The sequence below is a fragment of the Piliocolobus tephrosceles genome, chromosome 1, assembly GCF_002776525.5.
Source record: "Piliocolobus tephrosceles isolate RC106 chromosome 1, ASM277652v3, whole genome shotgun sequence".
Lineage (NCBI taxonomy): Eukaryota > Metazoa > Chordata > Mammalia > Primates > Cercopithecidae > Piliocolobus > Piliocolobus tephrosceles.
The window spans coordinates 15141358-15160861 of NC_045434.1; the positions used below are offsets into that span (position 1 = coordinate 15141358).

Consider the following 19504-nt stretch of genomic DNA (forward strand, 5'->3'; position numbering starts at 1 on the left):
TTGACTCAGACTGGGTCTTTAGAAATTTACCAAACCTTTCTGTGTCTGTTTCATATCTAATGAAATAGGAGTAGTATTACTTATCTCATAATTTTTGTTTGTTTGTTTTCGTTTTTGTTTTGAGACAAAGTCTCACTCTGTCGCCAGGCTGGAGTGCAGTGGCGCGATCCTGGATCACTGCAACCTCCACCTCCCAGGTTCAAGCGATTCTTCTGCCTCAGCCTCCTGAGTAAATGGGATTGCAGGTGCGCACCATCACGCCAGGCTAATTTTTTGCATTTTTAGGAGAGACGGGGTTTCACCATGTTGGCCAGGATGGACTCAATCTCTTGACTTCTCGATCCACCTGCCTCGGCCTCCCAAAGTGCTGGGATTACAGGTGTGAGCCAATGTGCCCGGCCTTATCTCACAATTTTTAATAAAGAGAATTACAGGAGGTGTCTTCTGTAACCACCTAGGAGGGTTCCCTATACTTAGCAGATATTCAATGCATGTTACGTTTTGCTCCCTCCCATATGGTGGGGTCATGCTATGATCTGCACGAAGTCCTGTGATCTGCTTTCCTCATTCACTCAAGCTTTTATCACTTAGTAAGAATTTCTACATGTTAGGTGATATTCGAAATTCTTCTGATTTAAATATAAAATTAAACAATAAAATCAGCATGTCTCATTAATCACTGAGATTTTTTTCACATCCTAATTTCACTGTGCAAAAGTGTATCTTCTGAAAAGCTGGACTTACAAAAGGCTCACCATGAAATACAACCTTTCAATGCATATGTAAACCAAAAAAATTTTAAATAAAACATTTCATTCTACCTTTTTTGATGTATTTAATTGAATGACTCATTTAGTGATTTTCAATTTAATAAATTTAGCAGGTTAATACCTGGCTTATTAAACAATAATCTTTATTAACATAATTTTTCTTATTGAATACAAAATAAACCTTTGCAAACTATAGTCACAATAATCAGATGATCAAAGCTACTGAGCAAATAGACCAGCTATAAAAGTTTATTAAAAAAATAGACAACATATGTAAACATATTTTTCAGTCACAAGGCTTCATAATACAGCACATTAGGCCCAGGCCTTAAATCTCTGCAGTGGGAGCACCTTAATTTTTTACTAACAGTAATTGGCTTATCTTTCAGTGAACATTAAGCCTACACAAAAATAAATAACCAGATTCTACTAAGTTTACTAACACAGAAAATTGCAAATGTACAATAGATTGCAGCAAAAGTGAACTATCTGCAGTAACATGAGATATTGAATTGTTATACTGCAATTATTTTAATACAGCTTCATTTTGAAATTCATCACAATGTAGAGTTGCCTAAAATAAAGCTAAAGAGGAATAACAGAGATAAACAAACACCCAGATCACATACACTCCCCAACACACATGCAAATACACATTTACTAATATGCACAGACATGCACACACATCCAAACACACATGCACACACATACAGGAGATGTTTTGGTAGAAGCAAAACTGAGGACATAGTTTCTATCCTTTTTCTTTCATGTATTGATCATTTTAGGTATATATTTTCTCTACCCTTAAGCTGGAAGCTATGTGCTCCAAACGGACTGAATACAAAGCAATCATAGTTTCAAACGTGGTAACATGTTGGGAAAACCAAATCTCTGTTACATAATTCAATAACCACCCAAAGTGAAGCCGAATCATAGAATGGATGATAAAATAAGAAAATGTATTAAGTACCTGAGACTTTACTGCAAGAATCCAGAATGCTACGTAGTTTTGCTAGGGGCAAAACTCACCATGTAAATACAATCCTCTCATACTGTTTCTCATCTGCTGGATATACCTGTTAGGCAACCACAATGCTTCAAAATTGCCAAATAATATGATTTTCCTTTTCTTCTATTATAGGTGATATTTTATCACACATGGTTGAATTTATTTTAAATTGCTGATGTTTCAGTTATTTAGTAAACCTTTAGCAAGGTGCAATTTTGAATGAAATATCAAGGGATGTTTTTAATTTAGTTTTTCATTGTTTGGAAAAACTTAAATATCGATTGTCCATCTTCTAAAGAGCCATATTCTAGAGGCAGAAGGGAAGCACGATACATTTAACGTAAGAAACTCAGGCAAATTGACCAAGCTCTCGGTAGCCATTTCTGCACCAATAACTCCAGGTTTGTGTCATGTATGTATGACCATAAAAGTGATTCATAAATAATTTTATTATTTAAATCCTGATCTGCTATTCAGAGGTCCATTTCTGAAAATAATTCATAATATAGTTGCCATTTCCACCATATAAGCTTATTTCAACTGGTGTCTAACATTTATCCACAATTAAATGAAATGTGAAATAACAACAATATATTTAACTTCTAACAGTACTGTACCGCTGTTCCTTGAGTTGTCAGTGTCTTTGGGATTATTAGGATAATTATGCATTCAAATAGAGAAAAATAAAACACATGACTGTTTACAATACATGATATCTGTGAAGAGTTAGGTATCTGTAACAATTTTTAAAAGTCCTACTGGAGAATGAAAAAGCTTTCCACTTCTGAATGTCAAATAAATGGCTATGGATGAAGTAAAAATGTTTTCTATAGGAAAAATGTAAAGATTAGCCTCGCTCAGGGGCACACCATGTAGTCTCAGCCAAATGGCAAGGATTGAACTTTGAACATCTATTTTGGAGTTCTAATGAATAAAATGTTTATAACTTAAATTCAGTAAAGCTTTTATAAGTTACATTCCATATAATTTCCTCAGGGAGAAATATCATTGCATAATGTAAGTGAGAACTGAACATATTTATGCATTATCGGCCCACAGCCAAGGTTAGGTAGTTTAAACAGGACTGTATACCTATTCCAGTCATCAGACTTTTAAAAGCCTTTACTTACTAATATCACATTATTCTTATCAAGAAACTAAAGCTCTTTCTTGGCTTTTTGTTGTACAAATGACAATTAAGAAAAGAAACTAAAAGAAAGAGAAAAAAACAAGAAACAAGACAAGAAAAAGGAAAGAAAGGAAAAAAGAAAAAAGGAAGGAAAGAAACAACAATAGTGAAGCTCATTACACTTTCTGTTGTGTACAAATGGACAAAGACATAAATGAGAATGAAAACATTAACATTGTGCTGAAGGTAATTCCACCCAGCATAGTTTTCACTGGTGCACATCTCTTGTTTTACACTTTTGTGTATTCCAAGTTATAAGAAAAGAATCCAGAGGAAAACCAATAGACATGGCTAACAGCAATCATATACATTTTTTGAGAAGTTGGATATACCTTACTAATTTAGTAACATAGCCACAGCTTTTGAAAACACAGCAGCATGAAACAGTTCAAAGGTAGATACATTGTGTTCATTTGTTCACCTTAAAAAAAAAAATGCTTAAACAACAGTAAGGCACTTAATTTAAGACAGGAATTCTTTCTCCAGTTCATATATAGATGGCCGGCTGGTTTTGCTCCTCATTCTGCACAGAGGCACAGTGTAGTCCCTGCTCTGACCTTCCACGTCAGCATCCAGTAATGAAGGCACATGGGATTTAGTCCTCTCCTTGGTAGCAAGGAATTGGGTGGGATGTGGTCCTGGGCGACCCACTACACAGGCAGCCTGTGCCAGCTGAGACACTGCTGCCGGTGGGTGAGCCTGAGGCGGATCTGAGTGGCTTCTCAGGGAGGCAGGGCGAGGCTGAGGCACGATATGGACAGTGCTGTGCTTCTTGGGTGAGACCTCCCTTGGCAGGTGACTGCGAGGAGCAGGTGAGGGGCAGAGTGGCAGTGCAGAGGCTCCAGTGATTGAGATAATAGCTGCACCAGCTGGTGGAGAAAGCCAAGACAGTATGCAGTTAGAAAGAAACATGCTGGTCAACATGATTAAACTTCACTGTAGATTATGATTTGACAAAACTGATGAAAATGGAAAAGTGGTTGGACTTTTACATGTTGCCTCTTTTCTTGTTTGTACTGAAGGACTGACTAATGCTATTACCACGTTAGCAAATAATTATTGGCTTATAAGTTAGAGAAAAATATGCTTTCTTTTTTTTTTTTTTTTTTTTTTTTTTGAGACGGAGTCTCGCTCTGTCACCCAGGCTGGAGTGCAGTGGCCGGATCTCAGCTCACTGCAAGCTCCGCTTCCCGGGTTTACGCCATTCTCCTGCCTCAGCCTCCCGAGTAGCTGGGACTACAGGCGCCCGCCACCTCGCCCGGCTAGTTTTTTGTATTTTTTAGTAGAGACGGGGTTTCACCATGTTAGCCAGGATGGTCTCGATCTCCTGACCTTGTGATCCACCCGTCTCGGCCTCCCAAAGTGCTGGGATTATAGGCTTGAGCCACCGCGCCTGGCCTAAAAATATGCTTTCATATGGGATTACAGTGCTAGAATTTTTCCTTGTGCAATTATAAATTACCAATACTTACCGACCTACAGAAAGATAATAAACCAATTTATCTAAAGGCGATGAACAATAATATGGCAAGATATAATATTTAAAAAGAAGTAAAGAAAACGATAAAAATGGAAGCAATTTGTCTTAATATAGCTTTATAACCAATGCTTGTATAGCATTTTAAAATTTAAAAAGCATTTTTTGTATATATTACCTCACTTAATATTCATGACAAGTATATAAGGTTATTATAATTATGTTCACCTACAAAATAAATAATACTCAAGCTCTACAGGGCACTTAGTGTGCCATTTGACTTTTACCACAATCTCAATTGTAGAGATTAGGTAAGTATAGTATTAGATACATATATTGTTGTTATTGTCCCCATTTTATAGATGAAGAAAGTAAGGCACAAAATGTTTAAGTGATTTGCCCAAATTCACTCAGCATATAAGTGACAGAGCAGAGATCTGAGCCCAGATAGCTTCCATACCATTAACCATGGCACTACAATGTTTTTTAAGACATTCAAACAAGAAAGCAGTCTACATAATTTTCCCAGCATCACAAACTTACCAAATGGTACAACTAGAACTTGAACTTTTGTCCTATGACTCAAAATCCCACATTCTTCCAAAGTACCCATATTATCTCCTCAAATGTCGTATTTAAGTGCCACTTAACCCCAGAAATCTCAAAGCTGAGTACATTCTAGCACATGATAGCATGATCCAGTCACGTCAATACTCACTGAATTTTAGGAATGGAAAAAACAGCGCATTGAGGAGGAGTGAGACACTGTGATACAGCAGAAAGATCCCGGGTTTAAATTCTGACACCACTACTTCCTAATTGTGTGATCTTGAATAACATTAATTTTCCATAAGTTTGAATTCTCTTGCATATAATAGAGTTGCCATAAAAACTAAGAGACAATTTATGTCCAAGGGCTTTAACATCTGTAAAGTGCTGTGGAAATACCACTGGTTGCCTTCTGCCCAAGCCCCTCTTGTTGAATAGACTAAAAAAACTATTTAAAAATTTGATTTTATTTTCTTTCAGAGCTTCTGTATCTGGACATACACCTCATGGAACTGTCTGGTGTAACATACATCAGCAGGGTATAATACCTGCTGTCATGAGGTGAACTGTGTCCCCACAAAATTCCTAAGCAGAAGCCCTAACCCTTAGACCCTCAGATGTGACTGTATATGGAGTAGGGTCTGTACAGAGGTGATTAAGGTAAAATAAGGTCATTAGAGTGGACCTTAATCCAGTGTGACTGATGTCCTAAGAAGAGATTAGGACACAGATGCACTCAGAGTGAAGACTGTGTGAGAACACAGGGAGAAGATGGCTGTCTAGAAGTCAAGAAGCCAGGCTGAGCTCAGAAGGAACCAACCTTGCAGATACCTTGATATGACTTCCAGCCTGCAGAACTGTTGGACAATGAGTTTCTGCTGAACATCCCCCCAGGCTGCGGTACTCTGTTATGGCAGCCCTAGCAAGCTGATATACCTGCTACACGCAGTTCTGAGCAATGATGTGTGCAGCAGTGGAGCAGAACAAGGCCTGTGGGAGGCGAGAGGCCAGTTTCAGTTCCAGCCCTCCCACTCACCCGTGGTTCTAACTGGGGCAGCTGGCTTGTCTTTTTCGTAATGCGAGGGGGCTGGGTGGTTATTCTCCATGTGTTCTTTCTGCTTTGATATGCTATTATAGGTTTCAGTTACTGAACTTCAATTACACTTTTCCCAGAATCCAAATCATAGTTAAATTAAAAGCAAATAAGAGAAGGGTAAGATTCTAAGATCTACATGAACAGTAAAAACAAATTATTAAATGTCATCCCCAGGAAAAGATAAAATCATAAATCCATACTGTTTCACATACTAATCTCTACAGCAGTGTTTTACGCTTTTACCTAATTAATGCAACCTACTTGGGGTCGGATTCCCATCAGACATGGTCCGTCTGTGATGTGATGGTCTATCTTTTGAAGAAGCCCAGTAAGGTACATTCCCACATGTCTGCTCTAGGAAGGAAGAGGGCAAGGTTCCTGATACACTACGAGCAGTGTCAAGTCTTGGCATGAGGCCTGGTTCACGACCACTTCCTGGAGCAGTGAGAGAAAAATCTGGAGTGAGCATCTCAGAGTCACAAGTGACAGGTGTACCGCCCCCCAGTGGATCTTCACTGTCCATCTGCAGCAGGCACTTTGTGGAGAGAGACGGTGTGGAGAGGATGCCCAGGGCACTTGTCCGTGGCAGGGACAGTGGGCTGCTGGCCTCCCCACCAGTGGGCGGCAGCCTTGTGGGAGGACTGGCGCTTCTGCGGGACTTGGAAGCCCGCTGGAAGATTCCCTCTCGTTTCTTCTTCTCTTCCTTGGGCAACGGTTCTTCAGCAGCCTGTGCTTTATGAAGCTCTCTGAGGTCCAGTCCCAGAGCCACTGATGCCAGCAGGACGGTGCAACCGTACAGAGCCGACTCCGTTTTCTTTCTCTGGGGGGATCTACTCAGACTGTTCATAGGAGTCACCTCAGAGGAGACTGTGGCAGCATTCGCAGAGGCTGCCTCCTCCCAGCTTTCAGCTTCTGCAGGATTCTCTCTCTGAGCATCTTTTCCAAGAGGTAGATCAATGTAGGCCTGACTGGGCAATTTTATTTGCTTCGGTTTTCTGTGTTCTAATCCATCAAGAGAAAGTTTTGGCTCTTCACAGGACCCTAAATTAAGGTATAAGTACACACACTGTAGTATCATTTTATGGTAAAAGTCATTTAAACAAGATTGGAAAGTAAAGCTAAAATATAATAAATACATATTTTAAATCAAAACACATGCAGCCCTTTTCATTTTTGCAAATGATTTATCCAGGAGGGCTCCATGGAACAAGTCTCCAGGGCCCTACAACTTAAAGTTCCCTGCAGATGAACCAGCAAGCTAGCCATCTGCTGATTCCTATGCTTCGGGAAGCTGTTCTTCATCATTATCAATACTGGACACTATCGTAGAAACAGTCATCAAAACACAAAAATGCACAACCATAGGCACATAATCACTAAATATGTCACCAAATGTGCTCTTTTCCTCACTTCACCTAAATACATGTATCAGGCTCCATTATCTACAGCTTTCCTGTGTGTAAACTAACGGTTCTGTAGCAGATCAGCGGTTCTCAAAGCGTGTGGCCTGGACTGGCAGCATCTGCATCCCCTGGGAATTTGTAGAAATGTAAATCATTGGCCCACCCCAGACTATGGAATCAGAAATTCTGGAGAGTGGAGTCCAGCAGTCTGTGTTTCAGCAAGCCTTTACTGAAGTCTGGGGACCATTAAAATAGAAGATTCTCCCAAGAGGTTACAGAATCCCAAAGGTTACAAATTATACCCCCTTAAGAGGAAGCCAACATTCTTATCATGTATGTGCTTAACAGTGCATCATTAAACAACAAACTCATTCATCTGATTTCCAAATAACATCTGTAATTTTTTCCAACATTACATCCTAGTATATCTAAATGTGCTTGATGATCTAGACCAGGGGTCCCTGAACCCCAGGCCATGGACTGATACCGTGGCCTGTTAGGAACCAGGCTGCACAGCAGGAAGTGAGCAGCAGGTGAGCGAGTGAAGCTTCTTCTGTATTTACAGCCAATGCCTATTGCTCACATTACGACCTGAGCTCCACCCCATGTCAGTTCAGCAGTGGCATCAGATTCTCACAGGAGCGTGAACCCCATTGTGAACGGCACATACGAGGGATCTAGGTTGCTCCTTATGAGAATCTAGCGTCTGATGATCTGTCGCCATCTCCCATCACTCCCAGATAGGACCATCTAGTTGCAGGAAAACAAGCTCAGGCCTCCCACTGATTTACATTATGGTGAGTGGTAGAATTATTTAATTATGAATTACAATGTAATAATAATAGAAATAAAGTGCACAATAAATGTAATGCGCTTGAATCATCCTGAAACCATCCCCACCCCATGGTCCATGGAAAAACTGTCTTCCACGAAACTGGTCTCTGGTGCCATAAAGGTTGGGGACAGCTGATCTAAACAATTTGAGATGCCAGCTTTCTTTCTCCAAAGAACCCTGTGCTCTTCCCTGTGGTACCTTTTGTTTGGGGTGCCCTCTTTTTCCTCCATTCCTACTCCTTCCACTCCCTGACGTTGCTGACCCAAGCTCCCTTTACCTTCATAAAGGAGAACCTTCAGAAGGAGAAGCTGAACCCGGGTAGTGAGTGCAAAGGTGCTTGTGAAATCGAGCACAGTACCAATAACAAATTCAAGAAATTTACATTGTGTCTTGCTAACGCATCCTTAATTTGATCAAAGGACCAAAGAGTCTGCCTAAATGATCAAGTATAAAGACCAATTTTATTTTATGTGTTAGTAACTGTGCTTGAAGTTTTTCAATGATTTCCATCTCTTCGATCTTTTTTTTTTTTTTTTTGAGACGGAGTCTCGCTCTGTCGCCCAGGCTGGAGTGCAGTGGCCGGATCTCAGCTTACTGCAAGCACCGCCTCCTGGGTTTATGCCATTCTCCTGCCTCAGCCTCTCGAGTAGCTGGGACTACAGGCGCCCGCCACCTCACCCGGCTAGTTTTTTGTATTTTTTAGTAGAGACGGGGTTTCACCGTGTTAGCCAGGATGGTCTTGATCTCCTGACCTCGTGATCTGCCCATCTCGGCCTCCCAAAGTGCTGGGATTACAGGCTTGAGCCACCACACCCGGCCCATCTCTTCAATCTTTTAATACTGAATACTGAATACAAATACTGAATATCAAAAGTAAATCATTATGATTCATTTAAATTAAATAGAAATTCCAATGTAAAACTCTCTAAGCAGTTGTTTTTCTTATTTATTTATTTATTTAGTGATGGAATCTCATTCACTCTATCCTCCAGGCTGGTGTGCAGTGGTGCAATCTTGGCTCACTGCCACCTCTGGCCCCCAGGTGCAAATGATTCTCCTGCCTCAGCCTCCTGAGTAGCTGGGATTACAAGCAAGCACCACCATGCCATCTAGTTTTTGTGAGTTTTTCATAGTTAACCTGCTTCATTGGATTTCATCATGTCAACAGGTGGCACTATAGTAAGGAGCGATACCCCTTAATCTCAGCAGAACTTTCAGGGGGGATCTGTATTTTTACATCTAATATTTCCTATACTAAATTAATTTGGTTTTACATAATTAATTATGATAATAACGTTTCTGGTAAGGAAGAGGAGTTACAAATTCCCAAAACCACGTGAAGCCTAATTACTTCCTGCCATAAAGACTTGATGAAAAATAACTTCCGAATTTAAGTAAAGCTGTAAGAAATGCCATTACTTGCTAATCTCCCCTCTGCTACTTTAATGACCACATAAGACTATAAAAGCAAAGCTTCAGCACAATCAGATGCCAAGGACAGCTCAAGCAAATCCTACCTCCTGAAACACATTTACCTGGCTGGTCCACAAACAATGAAGCCAAGGGCATGGTTTTCTGATTTTTTATTAAGAGAGTTGACCAAGGACTGTTGCCATCGGAGAGAGGTCTTATCCTACAAGAGAAAAATGTTTCTTTTCATAAGACAGAAGCATACAACACACCAATTAGGTTTTGGTGGATACAGGCCAACAATATTTTTAAGGTAGCAAAGAGAACACATTTGTACCCAGTTTTGAAGGGCTGACAAAGTACAAATAATACCTGAAAGTGAGACAGGAAAAAAAATCTCAGAAATATTCTAACTGCTTAACTAAATAATAGTTAATGTGGCATGATAAATTCATCCTAGAAAATTAAGTTGATATTTATAAATCTCTGTATTAATTTACCTGCTTTTTGAAAGTCTGGCTGATGTGATATTAACACAGGAATGGATTTGTCACATTGTACAATGAGGACCACCAGATACCACACACCCACCTTTCTTTGCAATCTGTTCTTTCTTTCATTTGAATGGAATTTGGTCCCCAGGTACAACCTTTTTTCTTAAAATTCCTTTTTACGTCCTCAAATTCTTCTTGTCGAAAGACTGTGTTCCTGCCCCAAGTTTTATTGCTTTCATCTGAAGTCACTAAAGAGACCATTGTTAACAATATTAACCACAACTATCATATTAACCACAACTATCATATTAACCAATATTGGCTTTGTTAAAAAAGCTAAATAATCGTACCAGTTGTGAAACTACCTTACTCAAAACATGAAAACAATGAGAAAATTATTTATTTCACACAATCTCTGGTAAGTTTCTTTCTCTGATCATAAAAACATCAAGAAAAGTGGAGTAAGTTAACAGAAAAGATACAAATTCGAGGTAAATTAGCAGCAAAGATTTGATTACTTTTTAATCTATTTATTTAGCATTTTGCAACAATTAGGATTTCATTGTAATTGGGGGAGGAGACACCAAACTAAACATGTAACTTAAAATGAACTTAGTACTCTAATTTTTTAACCAAATCAGTTAAAGTTTGGAACTAGAGACACAAACATCATATATTTTTAAATTGTAATTTCAACTAATTTTTCATTGGTCATCACAATTTATTTATTTACTTTTTGGTCTTCACAATTTCGCTCAGTCATGACAACACTTTGGTTACAGTTGTCTTTTAAAACTTGAAAATATTTAATAGTTTTCCATGTCTTGCTTTTTTCACTACCTCACAGGACGATGTATATTCATTTTTAATTTCTACATTTTACTAAACACTTACATACCACCCCTCTAATTTAAGTGCACTTGAAAGCAATTTGCCGTCGGGCGCCGTGGCTCATGCTTGTAATCCCAGCACTTTGTGAGGCCGACGTGAGCAAATTACAAGATCAGGACTTCGAGACCAGCCTGGCCAACATGGTGAAATCCCGTCTCTACTACAAATACAAAAAATTATCTGGGCGTGGTAGTGGGCACCTGTAATCCCAGCTACTCAGGAGGCTGAGGCAGGAGAATTGCTTGAACCCAGGCGGCAGAGGTTGCAGTGAGCTGAGATCACGCCATTGCACTCCAGCCCAGGGGACAGTGCCAGACTCCGTTTCAAAAAAAAAAGTGATTTGGAAATCACCGGGGAAAATTGCTGTTATTACCACACACTTAGGGTAAAAATACCTGAAACATACTAGATGTTCTAGAAACAGTTTGAAATATTTTGATATACAGTGGAATACTCTGTGACCATAATAAAAATGAGGTACAGATAATGATATATAATGTTTATATTATATTTAATATTACCTATAATACATTTTCATTAAAAATTACATGTTTATGGATGCCTGTATATACACACATACATACACAGAGGAGAAGTTACTAAACACAGATACCAAACTTACTAAAGTGTTTAAATTTAATAGAGAGGATTGCTATGTAGAGGGAAATTTAGCTCCTTTATATCACTTTGTAAAATTGGACACATTGTGGATGACGTTTGGTTACACATGTGTGTTTCGATATTTTCCAAATTTTAAAATATACATATATGTGTGTATATACAAGTGTCTGTGCATATAAATGTGCTTAGGCCAGGCACGGTGGCTCACGCCTGTGATCCCAGCACTTCAGGAGGCCGAGGCAGGTGGATCACGAGGTCAGGAGTTTGAGACCAGCCTGGCCAAGGTGGTGAAACCCTGTCTCTACTAAAAGTACAAAAATTAGCTGTGCGTGGTGGTAGGCACCTGTAATCCCAGCTACTCGGGAGGCTGAGGCAGGAGAATTGCTTGAACCCGGGAGGCAGTGGTTGCAGTGAGCCGAGATGGCACCACTCCAGCCTGGGTGACAGAGTGAGACTCCATCTCAAAGAAAAAAAAAAAAAAGTGGATACATGCCTAAATGTACGCGTGTATGTGTAACAGTCTTGAATCAGTTGTTCATTCTTTTTATTAAAATAGTTTTACAGTAGAATGAGCGATAAACAGATGAACAGGTTTTCATTTAAGTGAAGGCAGCAGAACCGGAAAAGCTTTCAGCTGGGGGTTATTAGACTGGAGTGCATCTCAGCTGTATGACTGACTGACCGATCTACACTCCCAAAGCTATCTACACTCTCAGCTTTAGCCTCCTCACCTTCCTCCCACTTCCTATTTTCCTTCCCCTCTTGATTTGCTCCTCTTGTTTCTCTTTTGTTTCCACATTGATTGAACTTTTCCTGTACTAAGAGGCCGGAAATGGATGGTGAACTCTACACTCAGAAGATGTGTCTGAATCCAGCTTCACCACTTAGTAGCTACCAACTTGGGTCAGTTTAATGGTAACTTCTCTGTCCCTCATTTGGGGATAGTAAAAGGGTCCACTCGATGAGGCTGTCAGAATTGAATGGGGGTGTGCACAGACACGAAGAGAGTCCCGGTGAAGACGAGCAGCATCCGGGCTGGAGAACTGGAGCCAACGGCTGCCACACACACAGCTGGTCCTGTGTGGAAGTCTGGAGTAGAACCTTTCCACCGTGTGACTTCTGAGAAGGAGCACCAAGGATGCACCTCCCTAAGCTGGCTGCATTTCAACTTTAGAGGATTGGAATTCATTTGAAATCCCAAATTATTTGCTTTAACTGGTACACATCTCGGGCCCAGCCTGGCCTGCCCAGTACCACTTCCTGGCTTCTGTGAGGTGGTTTTCCCCAGAGCAGGTGAAGACACAGGAAACAGGGCAGAGGAGTGGCCAGGCAAAAGCGGGGTTGGCACGGTGTCCCATCTGCTCGTCCCTTTGTGGAGCTGGGAGACCAGCCTGGGAGCCCTTTCTGCCTCCGTTAATTAGGCCTTTGCCGAGGCAAAGGCAAGGTTTGAGGTATGGCTTTATGCAAAATGCATTCTCAGAGAAACAAATCAGTTATAATAAATGACAGTCCTTTAAGTGCTAAAACTACAGCCTCATTTAGATCCTGTTTCTCTGTGGGAATCCTGGTGTCCAGGAACTTGCAAAAGAAATCTCTGCCAGTGCCAAGGTTTTCATTATCAAAAGAGGAAAAAAAAAAAAAAAAAAATGAGATTCCATGCAAGCCTCATTAGACGAAATTTTCTTTTGGATTTTTTTTTTTCTCCAAATAAGGATGGGTAAACAGCAGGGAATTAAGTCTGGTGGGGAAAAGAGAGGATCTAAATGCATGGGTTAACACAGACTTAGACTAATTACCACATTACTTACAGACATACGCATTAATCACATTCTTCTTTTGCTTAGCCTACTTTCAGGGGTTTATTTGGACTCACCTTTGAAAAAAATTAGTAATTTTATTTCATCCACTAAACTCTGGTTCATAGCCTAACTGAAACTCTCACAATGCAAAGGTGCCAGGCAAATCAGCTGTCTGTACTCTCCCCTCCAGGACGAATGCCTGTTCTAAAACCAAAATACTACCAGGAATTTTTAAGTATTAGGTTGGTCAAACCTAAAGTGAATTAAAGTTAAATCCTGAAAAGCAACAATTTTTTCCCCTCACAAAACAAAGAAAGAAATGGAAGTAATCCTGAAGTCCTGATTTCATTTTTCACAGTATCCTGACACAAATGGCTGGCGATATAATCAGGCTATGCTAACGCTGCATGCAAGTATTTAACAAAATGCCTCGAGATATGGTGTTTCACTTTCTACTCCAGGGCCAGGTCGCATCACCAATTGCCTAGCATCTAAAATTCATTTGTTGTGAGTAGAAATTAGACTAAGGAACCTATGCTCACATTTTGTTTCTCTAATAGTCGTGGCACCTACGAAATGTCCCACGCTCATTTACAACCTGCTATGAAAACACATCTGCTCAATTTGAATCCAAGTCAAGTTAAAGGAGAGAAATCAACACAGGAGCCCCCGTGGCAGTGCAGAAAGCTCACACTGTATGGCGCGGAGCCGGGGCATCATTGTAGGACTGCTCGGGGGACTGGAACTGCTGCTGTTCAGGCTCCGCCGTTTGTCCAAGTTGGGAGAGGCCTGCACGGTTATCTTGTGCTGGAAATCTGTTGGATGCAAAAAGGGAAAACTGATATTTCATGGTTTTCCATTATCTTCATAGCCATGTTTTTAGCGCAGAGCCATCAAAACAAAAATGGTCAGATCCTAACTGCAAAATATATTGTAGCATCGATTTTGTATTTTGGTTTCTTACTTCTCAGGATTTAAGTAATAAATAATGATTCAGAACTTACGTGTTGGGTATAGTCACACACACACACACACACACACACACACACACACACACAAACACAGGAAAATATGAAAGTCACGAATCATTGAAGAATTTATAACCTGGGAAAAAAGAGTTATCTGCATTCAGTCTGAGATAGTTAAAAATAAAATTAAGGCTGAGCGTGGTGGCTCACACCCGAAATCCCAATACTTTGGGAGGCTGAGGTGGGCAGATCACTTGAGGCTAGGAGTTTGAGACCAGCCTGTTCAACACGGCAAAAGCCCATCTCTACTAAAAACACAAAAATTAGCCAGGCATGGTGGCACACACCTGTAATCCCAGCTACTCGGGAGGCTGAGACAGGAGAATCACTTGAACCTGGGAGATGGACATTGCAGTGAGCTGAGATCACACCACTGCACTCCAGCCTGGGCAACAGAGCGAGACTCTGTCTCCAATAAATACATAAATAAATAAATTAAATTAAATTGAAATGGCCCTGGATTGAAATGAGTCCTGGTTCTCATAATATAACAAGCTATGGACCTCAAACCAGTAAGGAACCACTCTGAGCCTATTTCTTCACCTGCTAAAGTGAGCAACAATATTTCACACGGTTGTGTTGGTGGTGAATCAAACAGAAAATGTAAATTAAAAGCATTTTGTACTCCAGGCATTCTACAAATGCTGACTCTTATTGTCTAGCTGTAATATGGCAGAGATATACCAAGATCTATAGGTTCATATGGAAGAGAAAGCAATATTACCAGAGGAAAGAGGGATGCGTCGGGGAAAACTTTATAAACTATCAGGAAAATCATTAACAACTTGGAAGGAGGTAAACAACATTACTGGATATTCTTTCAGTGCAGAACTGAGCTTAACCTTTGATTGATAGTTTTTCTATTGACTGAGTTATTTTTATAACTAGGTGAGAGCAGAGGTTAACTTGTAGATTTTGTCTGGTGATGATGCAAATAACTTCTGTCTGGAGAAAAAGACAATCCCCAAATGGTTTATTGCCATATTAGACCTCAACCAGGTTTGCTTTTAACCCAGCAATCTAATCGTGCATTCCTCTATTAATTTGCCCATAAATACCTCACTCCTCAAATTCTCATTTGAATTGGTTTTACCTGGTTCCTCAATGATTAATGAGTTTAATAAAAATCTTTGACATATGCCCATTTCATATTTGCAAGAGACCTATAACTTACCGTTTTGGAAGTTATACTTTAAAGAACTTTAATGAACGAACTGCTATTTGAGATGAAGAGGATTCGGAAGTTGGTAGGCAAAGACAGCTAACCAGTTATTCATACTAGAAATCTGAATACTTCTCTTGATATTGTCTTTTCCGTTACCCCACATATCCACCAAGCACAAAATATCAGGTAAATTCTGTGCTATATATTTTTCTTGTAGTAGAGAAATTTATATTCCAGGTTATGGAGTTAGTAAACGTGGATCTGAATCTCATTTCTACCATAGCTATATGAATTTTGAGAAAGTAACTTAAGGTCTTGAGGTCTCAGTATCTTTACTGACAAAAATGGAAAAGAACCAATTATTACTATTTCACAGGACTGGTATGAAAAATTCAGTGCAAAGAAGTATAAAAAGTACTTACTACAGGGCTCAGGACATAGTAAATGCTAAATAAATGTTTTTATTTCTTTTTGTTCTCTCCATCTACGTGGCCATCACCATGTCATGCCTAGCCTGCTACAATGCCTTGTGTCTATCTTCCTGCATCCACATTTGGCCCCCCAAGTCCACCTCACAGCAGCCAGGTGCATTTTTAACATGCCTAACACGTCATTCCCCTGCTTAAAATCCTTCAAAGGCATCTCATGATCCTTAAGTTACAGATTAAAATTGTAACACATTCTGTAAGTCCCTGCAAACCTGCGTCTGAGTTCTTCTTTCTGCTCCAGCCTCATCTTGCCCTATTCTCCTCTTACTCGTCACGGCCTAGAAGAGGGGTCAGCACACTCCTTCTGCAAAATGCCCCATTTTAGGCTCTGTGAGCTGCACAGTCTCTGTAACAACTGCCTGACTCCACCGATGTGAGAGAAAGCAGGCACAGTCAACACAAAGATGAATGTGTCCCAGGAAAACGATCTTTATGGATATTGAAATTTCGTATCAGTTTCATATCATGTCAGTACAATGATGTATTCTTCTTCCTCTTTGATTTTTTTCAAGCATTTAAAAGTGTAAACCCATTCTGAGCTCATGGCTGTATAAAGCAGGTAGAGGCAGGATTGGGTCCATAGGGCAGTGTGCTGAGCCCTGTTCAAACCACACTGAACTTTTTTCAATTCCTGGAAGAATCCAAGTTTCGTTCACATGTGCTCTCCGCCTATTCTCTTTCTTCATGTTCTGTATTTGGTAAATTCCCCTATCGAGTCTCAATTTAAACATTACTTCTTCTTTTGGAGATGGAGTCTTGCTCTGTCGCCCAGGCTGGAGTGCAATGGCACAGTCTAGGCACACTGCAACCTCCACCTCTCGGGTTCAAGCAATCCTCCTGCCTCAACCTCCTGAGTCGCTGGGATTACAGGAGCACACTGCCACACCTGGCTAATTTTTTTTTTTTTTTTTTTTTTTTTGTATTTTACTAGGGACAGGGTTTCACTGTGTTGCCCAGGCTGGTTTTCAACTCCGTTAGGAAGCCTTCTGTGATCACCTTAGACCAGGTTCCATCTCTGTACTAATCACCGTCACGTGACTTTTCCCTCACAGCAGCTAATATTATAGAAAGCCAACAAGCATTTAATTCTTAGCTTAAGTTCTACCCCCTCCCTCAATATAAGGTAAGTGCTCTATGGGCAGAGACCATGACAGTCTCCATGACTTCAGACTGGCATGGTGCCTTGCACATTACAGGTACTTAGAAAACTTTGCTGAATGAATACTTTCTCTGTGGGAGACATGAGCGTAGAGACTGCATATATATTTTATTATCACCCCTAGTATTGGGGACACAGCAGATCCTCAAGTGTTTGTTGATGGAGAAAGTCACGCAGGGTCCATCTGCAGGATCAGGCTGGTGCTTGAAGTGAGTTGCTGAGGAATACACAGCAGGATAGGGGAGATTTGGAAGACAAACCAAACAGAAAGGAAAGCCCAAATGGAAGGCTCCTCCATCTGCTGAGCCATAGTTGCTTTTTTTAAGACAAGATTTCACTCTGTTGTCCAGGCTGGAGTGCAGTGGTGCAATCTCAGTCCACGGCAACCTTGACCTCCCCTGGATCAAGCAATTTCCCTGCCTCGGCCTTCTGAGTAGCTGGTACTACAGGCATGCATCACCATTCCCAGCTAATTTAGGTATATTTTTGTACAAATGGGGTTTCACCTTGTTGCCCAGGCTGGTCTTAACTCCTGGGCTCAAGCAATCCACCCGTCTTGGCCTCCCAAAGTGCTGGGGATGACAGGCGTGAGTCACTGCACCTGGCCCCAAGTCATTCCTTTTGAAAGACTTGACCAGGGCAGAGCAGTTGAGATAAAGAATTGACTACACTAGGTGGTGGTAGTTAGGGGAAAGAGGTGGACAAAGAGAATGTATTCTTAACCATAGATAGGAAACAGTTTAGACTAAAGTCGTTTCTAAATGTTCATCTAGCCGCCTGACTGCTATAACACAATAGAAACAAATGCTGAGAACTTTTACAGCAAGAGGAGCCCTCCTGTCAATAGCAGAAGAAAAGCCAAGAACCAAGCCACAAGAGTTGATTGACAAGTTATTTGGAACAAATGATGGGACAATAAATGCTAAGTACAGATCAGGAAATCAACATGGAACATGTGGAAAGCCACAAGTGAGCAGTAAAGATAAAAGGCTACATTTTAACAATGCCTAAGATTCAGAGTGCTTCCAAGCTTCCAAAAACACCTGAATACTTCCACTTAAAAAGTACGCTTTGGCCGGGCGCGGTGGCTCAAGTCTGTAATCCCAGCACTTTGGGAGGCCGAGGTGGGCGGATCACGAGGTCAGGAGATCAAGACCATCCTGGCGAACACAGTGAAACCCTGTCTCTACCAAAAAATACAAAAAAATTAGCCGGGCGAGGTGGCGGGCGCCTGTAGTCCCAGCTTCTAGGGAGGCTGAGGCAGGAGAATGGCGTGAACCCGGGAGGCGGCGGAGCTTGCAGTGAGCCGAGATTGTGCCACTGCACTCCAGCCTGGGCGACAGAGCAAGACTCCGTCTCAAAAAAAAAAAAAAAGTACGCTTTATGTTGTAACCAAAAAGAAAATATTCTTTTTTGTTGTTGTTGAGACAGAGTCTTGCTCTTGTCGCCCAGGCTGGAGTGCAGTTGTGAGATCTCAGCTCACTGCAACCTCGCCTCCTGGGTTCAAGCAATTCTTCTGCCTCAGCCTCCTAAGTAGCTGGGATTACAGGTGCCCACCACCATGCCCATCTAATTTTTGTACTTTTATTAGAGATGGGGTTTCCCCATGTTGGCCAGGCTGGTCTCGAACTCCTAACCTCAGGTGATCCGCCTGCCTTGGCCTCCCAAAGTACTGGGATTACAGGTGTGAGCCACCGTGCCCAGTCAACATTCTTTATCATAAATATCCTTGTCCCTTTGAAGCAGGGAAAGGTTGAGTCTGTGCCAGCTAAACATTTAGGAAAACTAAAGCTGAATTGTTAAAATGCCTGTGGCCCATGCTCAGATTTTCTTTGTACTCACTAGAATAATGGTTCTAAAGATGCCTGGTCATAGCAGCTATAGTTCAATCACAGGTTTGAGTAAAACCTATCCTAGTATTTTTGCTGGCAATATGAACATTTCACTAACAAAGCTAATACTGCCTCAGTGGGAGGCTTCCATTTGCAGATGAAAAGCAGTGTATTCTCTAAAGAATCCAGGTGAGGTTATATGCTCGTTCCCATCCACCCTTCTACTCACTCGCATACCTGTGAGGTGGATGGTTTTTGCAGGCTTTGGGCATTTCTGAAGCAAAGTTAG

At 40.8% G+C, this 19504-nt stretch overlaps 1 protein-coding gene across 1 annotated transcript in view; it reads right to left on the bottom strand.

The window, feature by feature from the left end:
- Window positions 1-990: 990 nt before the first annotated feature.
- MAP3K21 (mitogen-activated protein kinase kinase kinase 21) overlaps window positions 991-19504 on the bottom strand; it is a 56280-nt gene continuing 37766 nt past the window's right edge. Inside the window, exons 6-10 of the mRNA XM_023216239.1 lie at window positions 14236-14358; window positions 10330-10480; window positions 9864-9961; window positions 6352-7131; window positions 991-3837 (exon numbers count right to left, since the gene is read on the bottom strand). Of these exons, the coding sequence (XP_023072007.1) occupies window positions 3431-3837; window positions 6352-7131; window positions 9864-9961; window positions 10330-10480; window positions 14236-14358 (1559 nt within the window). The 3' untranslated portion in view covers window positions 991-3430. The remainder of the gene's footprint in view (window positions 3838-6351; window positions 7132-9863; window positions 9962-10329; window positions 10481-14235; window positions 14359-19504) is intronic.